The 12,803-nt window shown below is 33.7% G+C and overlaps 1 protein-coding gene across 2 annotated transcripts in view; it reads right to left on the bottom strand.

Moving 5' to 3' along the window:
* Nucleotides 1–130: 130 nt before the first annotated feature.
* ERCC5 (ERCC excision repair 5, endonuclease) overlaps nucleotides 131–12,803 on the bottom strand; it is a 30,587-nt gene continuing 17,914 nt past the window's right edge. Inside the window, exons 8-15 of one of the 2 annotated variants that reach the window (XM_077158623.1) lie at nucleotides 11,510–12,625; nucleotides 9,423–9,685; nucleotides 8,959–9,078; nucleotides 8,574–8,787; nucleotides 7,408–7,552; nucleotides 3,169–3,369; nucleotides 2,451–2,535; nucleotides 131–794 (exon numbers count right to left, since the gene is read on the bottom strand). In XM_077158623.1, coding sequence (XP_077014738.1) covers nucleotides 225–794; nucleotides 2,451–2,535; nucleotides 3,169–3,369; nucleotides 7,408–7,552; nucleotides 8,574–8,787; nucleotides 8,959–9,078; nucleotides 9,423–9,685; nucleotides 11,510–12,625 — 2,714 coding nt within the window. In that variant the 3' untranslated portion in view covers nucleotides 131–224. The remainder of the gene's footprint in view (nucleotides 795–2,450; nucleotides 2,536–3,168; nucleotides 3,370–7,407; nucleotides 7,553–8,573; nucleotides 8,788–8,958; nucleotides 9,079–9,422; nucleotides 9,686–11,509; nucleotides 12,626–12,803) is intronic. The other variant, XM_077158624.1, reaches the window with a different exon arrangement.

Raw genomic sequence — 12,803 nt, 5'->3', positions numbered from 1 at the left:
AGAGCCTGTGCCTACAAAAAAAAATACATACAATGAAGTAGAACACACTAGAAAAATGGAACATATTAAAAATTTAATAATTTGTGATGTTTAGCATCCATATATTTTAAGGCCACACATTAAATCCAAGAACTGTGCAAATCTGTTTAATTTTATTATTTCTTCAAAGCAAATTCATTAGGAAATGTTGCCATATCTAATTATAGAATGTACATATATTTAAATTAGGTTTTTCTTTTTCTTCCTCTTGTATTTCTCAGTCTCCCTTTTTTCTTCCCAAACACAGGCCTGGCAGTCACCATGACTACCTCTGTCCTCTTTCCATCATCATCACTAGAGCTACTAGTAGCCACACCTTCATCATGTTTCTCTGTGCTCTGCAAATCAGAAGAGCTGGTTTTTGAATCTTTAGGTGTTTTTCCTATTTGGACATTATTTAAAGATAAACTTGCAGCATCTTCACTTGAAGATGATTCTGAGAGATAGGCCTCCCCCAAAAATCCACCACATTTATTCTCTTGTTTAGAAACAGAACGCCTCTTTCTTTTCAGGCTTGACGAATCTTTCAATTTATTTGCTATGCTTCTCTTCTGAGTTTTTTCTTTTGCCTTATCAAGAAAGTCATATTCCTTCTCCATAGCAACAGAAATTGCTTCTATTTCACTGGCTGCTTCTTCTCGTTCTTTCCTCAGCATACATGTAACCGCTCTGTTGAGTCTCTGGCTCTTAATATACTTAGTGTCTTGTTTGTCCTGTTGAGCTAATCTAAAGAAAGAATCAATTCGGAGCTGGGTCTAAAAAAATAATAATAAAGAACCAGACAAGTAAGTAAAATTCCTAAACCAAATCTAAACAACCACTCAAGCTTAATCACTGACATTTCAGAAAATACTAATTCATTTTCTCTCAGAAACCAGTTCTGTGCCAAATGAATTACTAATATTACATTTACTTTCCAGATCATTCTTAAAGTAGTACTTATACCAATATATCCACATTTCAAATATGAAATCTCTTCCTAGGCATTCAAAGGGTGTTAAATATTTTTCTGTTGCCATATCTATTCTCTTCTCTTGAAGCAAAATAATTTTATAGGGTCTACTTCTAAATTCACTATTTTCTTCTTTAAAAAACACTATCATCATACATTATTTTTAGAATGCAATTTCACAGTATATATTAGGAGCCATTCAATTTAAGGAATATATATTCTTTAAAAAGTTACATATAGAAAAGATCATATGCCTAATATTCATCACAGCATTATTTATGAAAAACTGAAAAATAGAGGTCCAACAAGTGAGTGAACTAATTAAGGTAAATCTCCTTAAGGAAAAATAATCTAGTCATTTGAAATTATGAAAACTAGTAACAACACAGGAAAAAAAGTCTTATACTAATAAGTAGGGGGAAATTAGATACATATTACATTTATATATGGAAAAAACATATGTTATTAGAGGGAGGAGAAAACAAAAAGAAATTAACCTAAATGTTAACATCTGTTAAGGATATAAACAATGGGTAATTTATTTTTTTTACTTTCTAATGGGGGGAGTACATTAACTTTATAAAGAAAAGGAAAAAAAAAAGTGTTACAACAAAATTGATCTGAAATTACACAGTTACCTGTCTCTAAGCCAAACAGATAACCTTCTCTGTTGGTTTATGTTTCCAGTAGAGAAAATAATCAGACAAATAAAGGGAAACTGTAAATGTTTACCTCAGTTTTTGTTTATTTCTCGAAATTAAACAAACCTAATGGAAATTGATTTAATTTGAATATATGATCTTAAAGTATATGACCTTATTTCTGCTGAATAGTTTATTGGTGTGTATATTGTGTGGATTGGTTCTAGGTGGGAGAAGGCTTTCTTTGTGTGGGTAGGAAAAAGTAAAGCAACTTGCAATTACCTATATGGGTAAACTACCATAACAAAAGGCCTCGTTTCTCCTCAAAAATCTCCCTTACCTATCTACTATAATGGCAGAGCTTCACTATAAAGATTCATTTATAGAAGTAAAGTGCGTCAGTATTTAAAGAAATTTAATGCTCAGAAGTACTTTGGGTGGGTACTTCCTAAAGCTTTGAAAAATGAAAGTAACCCTCAAGGCTTATTTAATCAGAAACATCTCTGTGTGATATCAATTTCCAGATTGTTTTTTTCCAAAGTCAAAAAGAATGGGAAGGACACCAAAGTCCAGCCCAAAGAATGATATTGGAAAATGAAGATAAGGTCAAAATTTTCTTTTTCTATTTTCCTTTGTTCTCTCATCTAAAGTATCATAATTTTAAAACATATGGGATATGCCCTAAAATAAAAGCATTAACTGATCTTCAATAGCTTAAAGACCTAAGTCATTGGTTGTTAAGTATTAACTGGTCAGTCATAGCCTTATTTTTATTTACCCTTTATACTGAACTTAGGAAAAGAGCCCACCATGATTACCTGCTGGGCATTCAGTTGCTTCAGTACTGGAAACAAAGATTCATCCGTCTTAGTCCTGCTCCAGCCAAAATAACGCTGACAAAATATGCAAGGAGTTAAGACTTAAAAATTTTTAAAAATATATTTAACAAGTGATAAATCAAAAGGTCCAGTGAATCTACTTTTGATTCCCCGTATTTCCAAAGATTATCAGATGTACAGAAATTAAAATGATAAAAGAATAACAAAAATTATTTGACCATAATTGTGTGGCACTATGTTCTTTTCAATACCCTCTAAGATAAAATATATCCTGCTGTCATTTTAGAAGATCAAAGACTTGACTACCCAAAGATATTAATCTAGAATAAAAACAAGTTTCAGATATCATACATATTTCTTTGAGAGAAAAAACAGGTGTTAGATTAATTCTACTGTAAACTATTAAACATCTACCCAAATGATTAGACACGCAGAAAGGAACTGCAATAATAAAAAGGACAACATTTGTAATGTATTATTTCAGAATAAATAATACTAAAATATCTTGCTGTATCTATGAATTTTTACCACTGTTTATTTCAAAGATCCCCTTTAAAACTAAGGAAAGGGAAAGAACTAGAAGAGATTCTTCAATATACAGAACATGAAGTAAAAACTAATCCAAGTTTATATCTATACGTTTAAGCCAAAACACTTATTTGGCTCAATGTTTATGTTTTAAGCAATAAAAGGATATTCTCTAATTTTTTCAAGATTAGGTTTCCCCCACAGAAATGAACCTTTTGAGTCATCAACTACAGGCTTGAGGTAAGCTTCTGCGATAGCTGGGTTAGGAAAACCAGGTGTGAGCTGCAACTTCCGCAATTTTTTTTTCACTTTGGTGTCATAAGGATTTGGTCTTATCTTCTTATTTTTTTGAGCTTCATGCCACCACTCTCTATAAGACAAAGGAAGCTATTTATAAAGCACAAAGACATTATAATACATGCACTGTAGAAAAGAGCTAAGCTCAAAGTTAGAAGACGTAGATTCAAGATCCAATTCCAAAACAAATTATAGGACTTGTAGAATAATACTATTTTTAATATTATTTATAACAATATATGACAAATATCTACTGAATGCTTGCACTGTTCTGGCACTGTGTTATATATTTTCCATGACCAATAATGACATAAGCAGAGTTTTATTATCCTCACCTTACAGAATAGGACACTGAATTCAAAAGTAGTAATGTGCCAAGTTTTCACAGCTAGAATAGGTACATTCAAACCAAGGCAATCTTCATTCACAACCCACACTGATAAGTACTATACTACAAAAGTCACAACTTTCTGAGTCTCGTTCTCAGTGGTAAAGTGGAAGTAAGATACGTCTATTACCTACTTGAATCAAAAACAATAATGGATCCAAAAATATTAAATGAAACGTAAAGATACCAAGAAAATGGTAAAATTTTAAAGTTCAGGACATAACTGTAAATAACAGATGATCCCTATTTTGAAAAAAACATATACATATGGAGAAAGAGAAAAAGTAAACAGAAATATTTAAAATAATAAAAATCAACAACTATTATTTTGCTGTATGCTTGGCAATGTTCTAAGCATTTCACCTATTAACTCATTTAATTTTCATATCCCAAATATGTAAACATCATTCATATCCCTCATTTTACAAATCTGAAAACAGATATATAGCTATAAAAGATTGGAATGGAATGTAACTATTACAGTGGCTCTGTCTCTCTATGATAGATGAAAACACTGCTATTCATTTTCTTCTATATATTTTATCTATTTTTATGGGCATAAATTATTATGGAAAGTTAAAGATGGTCACACATTCTTTGATACTCTTCCTATCAAGAAGTTGGGACCGTGTAAGGTAGGCTCTATGATTACTTGATCAATAAAATGTATAGAGGAAGTGACACTGTGCTAGGCCTTAAAAGATGCAATTTCCACATCCTATATTTTGGAATAATTGCTCTTGAACCCAGCTGACATGCTATGAGGAAGGCCACGTTCATGAGGAGACCCAAATGGAGAGAATACAAGGCCCCAGGCCAATAGTTCTGGTTGAGTTCCCAGGCAAACATCTGCACCAACTTGCCAGCCATGTGTGTGACCCATCTGAAGTGGATTCTCTAATCCTGGTGAGTTGCCCTAGCTAATGTCGTGTGGAACAGAGATGATATATCCCTACTGACACCAGACTGAATTCTGAATTCATGAGCAAAATAAATGACTGAGGTTTAAGGTGGTCGGTAATGCAGAGACAGATGACCAGAAAAAATTAGGAAAAATAAGCAGCTTAAAAGTTAAAAACATAAACATAACCCTCACAAATCCACACATTCAATGAAACCTTAAAAAAACCTATATTTCATGTTCCAGTACTTCATATATTTAATTAATATTAGGAACTGATTCACAGATTTGTCTCATCCAAGATTTCACCCACAGATGCAGGAGTGCCATCTAGCACTAAAAAAGAGTAACTTCAGATTTCATGGTCATACCAAATGAAAACTGATTAAAAGATTTTTTTAATCAGTTTTGCATTATTGTTTCCAGGAGGAATGTTGGGAGAATATTTATAATCCTCCTCAACTTTATTTCTGTATTTTTATCTTTGAAATGGTAATCATGATTTTCAGCTAGGAGCATCAGTACAATGCTGTGAGCTCATGCAATGAAAAGGATCATCACTCCTTAAACAAGAACACCAGATACTTAGCATAAAGATGAAAGAAGGCATCTGTCAATCAGCTTAATTGTGAGAGACAATAGAGAGTGGTGGGAAACTGTGATGAAATTGAAGGATTTACGGCCAACACAGAAGGGTAGAGGCGGGGAATTGCTATTATCCCATCCTAGCTATTTTGGGAGTATTTGGGAATTTGAGATTAATGTTACCAGATCTTCATTTCCCTCATGATAATTTTTCCCCAAAGTGAAATCTCCCCAAGTTAAATACTGGTTGCTAATTCAAAATTAAAGTTCTATAGACGTGTACATTGTATGGCCCAAACCAAACACATCTGAGGCTGAATTCAGTCTGCAGGCCCCGGTACTGCTATTTAAAAGAATTAGTTCCTAGCCTGGTTCTGGTTAGGAAAAAGTAAAAGCAGAAAAGAAGCAGGTCAACTTCTCAATTCTATTGCTGTTCCAATGCCCTTCCTGCTTCAACTCCATATTCCTCCTAAGCCTCCTGAGCCGAGCCAGGGCTGAGACAACTCACATCCGCCATTGATGAGCCAAAGAAAGGATAGGAGACAAAAGGCAAAAATTGTGATAGCTGATTCCAAAAAATGTAAACAATTCAATAGGTAACAACCAAGCACAAATTTCTGAACAACAAAAAAGGAAAATGATATCAACAGGCCTTTCACTAACCCAGAAATGTAAATGGTCAACAAATATGAAAAAAGATTCACTCTCATTAATAAATAGGAAATCAAGCTGAAAAATCAGATACCATTTTCACTTATCCTAAAATAATAATTACACAAAAATATATACACAAGGACACTCAAATCAATGTTTATATTTCTAAAGTAAAGAAATAAAAAAAGGCATTTGATTAAATTAATCCTGATACAAAAACAGACTATGGAGCCATTAAAAACAATGACATAAATCAATACAATGCTGATAATATACTTTGCTCTATCACCGAACAGATAAAAAATATATATGTAGGACCATTCCATTCTTGTCTTTCAAAAGCATATATATTTATATATACACACACAGACAAACATACAAATACATGAATATGAGTACATGTAAGTAAATGTACATGAGCATATATGTGCACAGAAAAGTCTAAAATTACATAAATCAAAATGTTAACTGTATTCATCTTTTTAGTCCATTATTTTATAATTTTTCTATTTATAAATAGAAAATACAAAAATACAAATAAAGTTATTCGTAATAAAAGTAGTGGCGGTTTTTAAAATTATTTAAATATCATGATCTAAAAGCTACCTGAAAACTTACCTCCAGTATATAAGTTTACTCAAAAATAAGAAAAGTATGAAGAGATACAGGAAAGCATAGAACAAAATAGAACAATGGTATATGTGCTAAAGTTGGAGGATGGCAATCATTAAAGCAATTCTGTATTTAATTTTTAATTCTATTCATTGATTCTGCAGGCAACAATGTCCCAAAATTTTTCAGCATAGGAGATAGAACTGGAAAGAACACCACTGAATCATGCACAGTGTCTCAAGACAAACTGATGCCTCAGAACCTTGAGAAAATACTCTTGGAATTGTACACTTTAAAAGGGTGAATTTTATGGTATGTGAACTATATCTCGAAAAAAAATGTCATCAAGAGCAAATCTTAAGAACTACGTTCAAAGACATAGTCATACTACTATCATCTTAAAACCACCAAAATTGAAAAGGTTGTCCCAAATATAACACAACTTTGGGTTCTGGATGGAACAAGATCCCACAATCAATCACAGTAAAAAGTAAAAAAAAAGAGACAGCAGTGCCCCTCTCTGGCAGCCCTCTTTGAGAATCAACACAGACAGAAGCACCATTACATGTTAGCTGCTTCATCCCATTTAACCCACCCTCCCACCCCCAAGAGCTCGAGAGCACAGTCTATGACTTATTCAACTTTCTTATCTCTAAGACTAGCACAGTAACTAACACATGGTAGCTACTCAATAAATATTTGAAAGAATGACATGACACTTCTACACTCCCATGAAATTCCACATGACTGGGCTTTTACCTTTGAACCAGGATAAACATATCACCACTTAAAAAAATAATTTGACTCTGATTTTGTCAAAACTCTAGAAAAGGAAAAACTGACTTTTATAACCCCAACCTACTGCTTCTCAATGAACAATGATTTGTGACATTTCATTATGTAAATAATAGCTCTATTTGTTAATTTGCATGGTTATATAAGCATGTGAATTAAAAAAATTAAGAACTTACGAGAATTTTAGGAGAGGTTCCAGGCCATGTCCAGGGAATTCATTGAGAATTTCCATGGCTGTTACACAACCTACAGTTGGTATTCCTTCTGTATAATCACTCCCAAGTAAATAGGCCAAATTTATTAATTTGTTCCGGTCCAATCCTGTTAAGCGCAAAAGCCATATATATATATACCGAATGACATTTCTCTCTTACTATTTGAAAATAGATTTTTTTTAAAATTCTGTTAAGATTTTGAAAGTTACGTCCAGCTTTAAATATACACAGAGCCCCAAATTTATATATCTAGCTTGGGTCTCTCCCCTGAATTAGTCACATATATTAAAATACCAACCTAGCATTTCCATTTAAATGCCTAAAGAACATCTTATATAGCACACTAAACTTACTTGATTTTACCCTCCCCCTATCCTTCTGACCTCAACTCTTGCCATTCTCCTCTGTATTCACTCTGCTTCATTCACATTGGCCTCCTCGCCTCTCTAGAACACACCAAACAAGCGTCTGCTTCAAGGCCTGTGCACTTACTAGTCTCTTTGCTTGACATGTTGACTTCTAAGATATCTGAAATACTTGCTTCTCATTTCCTTTACAGTCCTGCCCAAATGTTACCTTTTAGAAAGTTTTCCTGACCAACACTCTATCTAAAACTGTACTGCACTCCCTGTCAATCTCTCTTTTACTGATTGTATTGTTCTATACGGCACATGCCATCAACTATCATAGTAAGATTTATATATTTGTTTATTAACTGTTTCCCTACTAGACTGTTTTATTCTCTGCATCCCCACTGACCAGAACAGCAACTGGCACACAGGAGTCACTCAAAATATTTTTGTTGAACGAATGTGCAACACCAACAAAACAATGAGGTTCATGATTCCAGGTGGAGTGACGTCCACCTGTTTCTCATCTCTACCATCTTTCGCTTCACTCTGGAGTTGTCAGGGTAATCATTGCCCAACCATGTCAGATGATTAAACTGCAGAGAACTTCTCAATTCTAATTTTAAAAATACTAGTTCTCTAAACGGCAAAATATCATAATATAAAAACCTGTATAGACCTACCATTTCCACTAGTTCATATTAGTTCCTTGGAAAGAATTTAAATTCTAAATTCTAAATGTGTATTTCAGAAAGTAATCATTCTCTGAAGTCTTACCTAATTGGTTGTGAAAGTCCACATATTGGTAATATTCCACAAATTTGTTTTTATTAAAAAAGTTTTTATAGACATGCCGTGCTCCAAAAAGCCAAATATCACTATCATCAGTGATTGTTCCAGAAGTTTGATCACTCAGGTCCAGGATGGCACATTGTGCCTCTGCTTCCATAGGAGCCTCAATATAGGGAATGCCAAACAGGCGAAGAAGTTCCTAAAGAGTTACAGATACACAATGACCCCTACTGAAATGCATTAACTGGTCTTGATCCAGAAATGGGAACAGCACTTAAACAGGGTATTCAATGCATTCTCTGGAGGAATCTGATAAAGTAAAAATATCAATATACATCATTAACAAAGGCCCAAGTCTGAATAAACCTACCTGACTTTCCAGGAACATTTGTCCTGTTACAGTAGCAGCAATCCGTTCTTGCTGCCGTTTTTGAGCTTTCAATGAATCCTCCTGTGTTAAAAGGTTGCTCTCCAGAGTTTCCAGCTCCTCCTATATAATAATTTCATTTGCAGATAATTATAATCCAGTTAAGTTTATTTATTACAAAAAGCCTGCATTTAATCTGACTAAAATTACCAATAAGCTTTTTCTCTTTATGAAGTATCCCACTTGGATTTCTAAGCAAGAATCTGTAATATCTTTAGAGTTCCCTCACTAAATGACATGGGAAGTGTAGTCTATACCAGACGGTAACCTTCATAAAAGGAGACATCAGCAGGAACGAGATTGATGCAAATAGCTAAGAAATAGTCATCCTTAAAACTCCTTAAAACTCAAGAGCTACTTCATTGTCTCCTTTAGCAGTAAGTTAAAACATAATGTTACATTATTACCAAATCAATATCTTGCCATTCATTGAGCAAATCATCTGCATCTTTTTCAGCTTTTCCATGTTCCTCAATATCTGAGTCCTCATTTTCAGAGCTGTCTCTTAGAAGGCTCTCAGTGTCACCAGTGGTTACTTCCTCCTTAATTCCTGTCGGTTCCTCTTCGGCAACTGGCTTTTCACCTTGTTCAGATGGAGGTTTAGAGGCTTCATATAATTCAGCTTGAGGTTCATTATTACTTATTACACTGCCCACTTCAATGAAACTTCCTGTATCAAAATAAAAAGGCCATTTTTTTATCTACTACTAAAACATTTAAATTATCTGAAAAACGTTTATTTTTTTAAAAGAATAGATTTCAATACAAAACACTTAATAGTAAGTAATTATGTCAAATAAATTTAATAACAAAGGCCTATAATTTCAAAACAAACCTTTTCAATTAGATAAAATGGCACTGTCTTCTAAATCAGTAACAAAGTTCTCCAATATTTGCATATTATCTTTATACAAAACTGTCCTAAGTTAACTAATACTGTTTTTAAAAAAAGGAAACCTATCAGGGTATGTAACAATGTATGTAAACAATCATGGAAGTCATTAAAAATGTTTTTTAATGCTATTTCATTATTAACATAGCAAACAAAGTTGTGACTTAGTACAAATAATACTGTATAAGTACTCAGGAGAAATTCTTCCTCTTCCATTTTCCTTCCCTCATCTTTTCTTGCCTTTTGTTTCAAAAATATTTATTGGTTCCCTTATTTCCCTTCAGGCAGTGAATACTGATGAAAGCTAGCCAGCTGGGTCTGAAGAAGCAATCAGTACTGAGAAGGTAGCTGGGGCTATAAAGAACAAGGGACTAGAGTCAAGGAGGAGCCCATGACCCAGGATCATGTGGTTTGTTAAACATAGGGAAAGAATAAGCAAATAAGTAAATATATTGCAGCTAATGAGAGCAAAGTTTCTCACTGATTGGGATATTATGTATAAGGGTGGGAGAGAGCATTAGAATGAATCTGGTGATGACGGATTGGAACTGGAGATACTACTGTGAACTCATGAATTTTAACAGAGCTAGGCATAGAAATAAATACAGATATATATATTTGTGTGTGTACACGTGTGTGTGTGTGTGTGTGTGTGTGTGTGTGTAAATGTACATAAATATATTTCCTGATTTGGTTGCTGAGAGAGCCTGAAGCAATGACAATCCAGTAACAATGAGCCCACCAGTGCCCAGATCTTAGTTTCTAAATACCATACTCCATTCAAATGAACTAGGGTTCCTGTGAAATTGCTGGTTCCAGAACCAGGACAGGGAAATTACAAGATAAACCTGGAACATCTTGGCCAGAAAGTAAGGAATTGCTCAAAAAACAAAGGGAAATTGTGAAAAAACATGGAAGTCAACTTGGGAAAAACTAGGACAACTCGAGCACCAAAATAAATTATGATAGTATCAAATTATAATTCACAGGATAAAACAGAAATCAGTGAGTCCACATTAACATAAAGTATAATAAGTGGAAAAGGCAGGAAAGACCATCCTTACAATAGGATGCCAACTAACAAATGTATAAAGATAGATGGAATTAGAAAACCAACATTTGACAAGCAGCATAATTTATTCAGGCAAAAATCATCGATGGATTCTAATACAAGTGGGTGAAAGTTTGTTCAGGAGCAACATATTTACACAACCCCCAAAATATCTTTCCACAAACAATTAACTACAAAAGGAAAACAGTAACTTCAGAGTAGAAAAACTGGCAGATAGCAGGAATAAAAGTAGTGTGTGCATATGGGTATGTATATAATAGAGAGAAATAATAAAGCAAATATGGTAAGATGCTAGCAAGTAAACTACTATGTGAAAGAAACAGAATTTTTCTGTAATATTCTTTCAATACTTTTTTAAGTTTGTAATTTTCAAAATAAAAAGTTTTAAAAAACTGAAGGGAAATTCACCTTTCCCTTCTCCTAATAGTGCATACTCTCCCCTGGTTTATCATCTGGACTAAAGGATTTCTCAGTTCCTACATATTTGAAATTCTAACATGCTCTATCTCTAAAAGAATATAAATACCTACCATCAGATTCACTTTCTTCAGAGTCGATTTCCATTGATTCCATAGATTTGGGAACCGAAAGTAGAATGTGGCCTGCAGATTCAATAGTCTCACTTTCTTGAATGGTTTTCAAAAAATTCTCACGTTCTTTAGTAGCAAATGATGCTGCATTTTCTAAGTTACTTAGTGTCTCTGAAGGGACACTTACTGTATTACTCATTTCTTGCAAACTGACAGTGCTAATAATTTTAGAAGCATGAGGTTTTTCACATTCTATTTTATCATTTGAAAGAACAGAGGAATCGTATTTACTCTCAGATGTACAAAAATCGTTTTCTACCTCAAGAACTTTGGTACATGTTTCATTTTTTGATACAAAAATTGTAGTTGTTGAAGATACTGGTGCCTGTTCTCTTCCACTCTGGAGCCCAGGTGCATTACTGTGTATAACCACTGCATTTTCTAAAGGAATTGGATCCTTTCTATCCTTAATCATAGATTCAGCACTTATCTGAAAGGCTTCATTCACTGTGTGAATAAATGATATTTGTTCTTTTTGAACACCAGAGTCACTGCCTTGATAAAAGTTAGTATTTGATAAATGAGCCAAGTCTATCAGCTCTTTATCACTCTTAGTACTGGTCACATTCTCCTTTACAAAGTTCTCACTGGATGAATGAGGTACTATTGTAAATAGCATTTCTTTTTCATCTCTAACATTAAGTCCTTTATCATTTTCCTCATCAGAACTTTCCATAAGCACTTTTCTCACTCTTAACCTTCTAGTCTGTACATTGTTTTCAGCAGGCACTTTCATTTCTTCTTCATCATCAAGAGCTTTCTGGATAGCTAAGAGAGTCCTTGGTGATACAGAGCCTTCATCTCCAGCAGCAGATGGATTCTTCTCATTGTATTGCCTTTTATTTTCACTCTCCAACTCCTCTTCTGAGCTATTTCCCAGCATGGCAGTTTGTATAGCCTGTAAAGTTCTTGGAGAAGGAGGGTTGGCATCAGTCTCTTTCTCTGGCTTCAGTTTTTCACCTGTAGATGAGTTCATGTCAAAAGACATGTTATGTTCCTTGCTGGAAGAAGGAAGAACCTCTGAATCCTCTTCTGCAACTTTCTTTGCTTGAAGACCTTAAGAAAAATTAAAATATTTCTTGTTACATAGTTTTCCAGTGAGATGACGTAATACTAGTAGGATAACAAGAGAATAGTGGTTTTCATAAGAGAAATAATAAATTTTCATTTAATTACCAACAAAGAATTAATTCTTCAGTTAACTTAAAAGTGAGCTGACATGATATTTGTTAAT

This window comes from Tamandua tetradactyla, chromosome 4 (genome assembly GCF_023851605.1).
Source record: "Tamandua tetradactyla isolate mTamTet1 chromosome 4, mTamTet1.pri, whole genome shotgun sequence".
NCBI classification, from domain to species: Eukaryota; Metazoa; Chordata; class Mammalia; order Pilosa; family Myrmecophagidae; genus Tamandua; species Tamandua tetradactyla.
The sequence above is the reverse complement of the archived record's forward strand: the minus strand, read 5'-3'. Positions and strand labels throughout refer to the sequence as shown.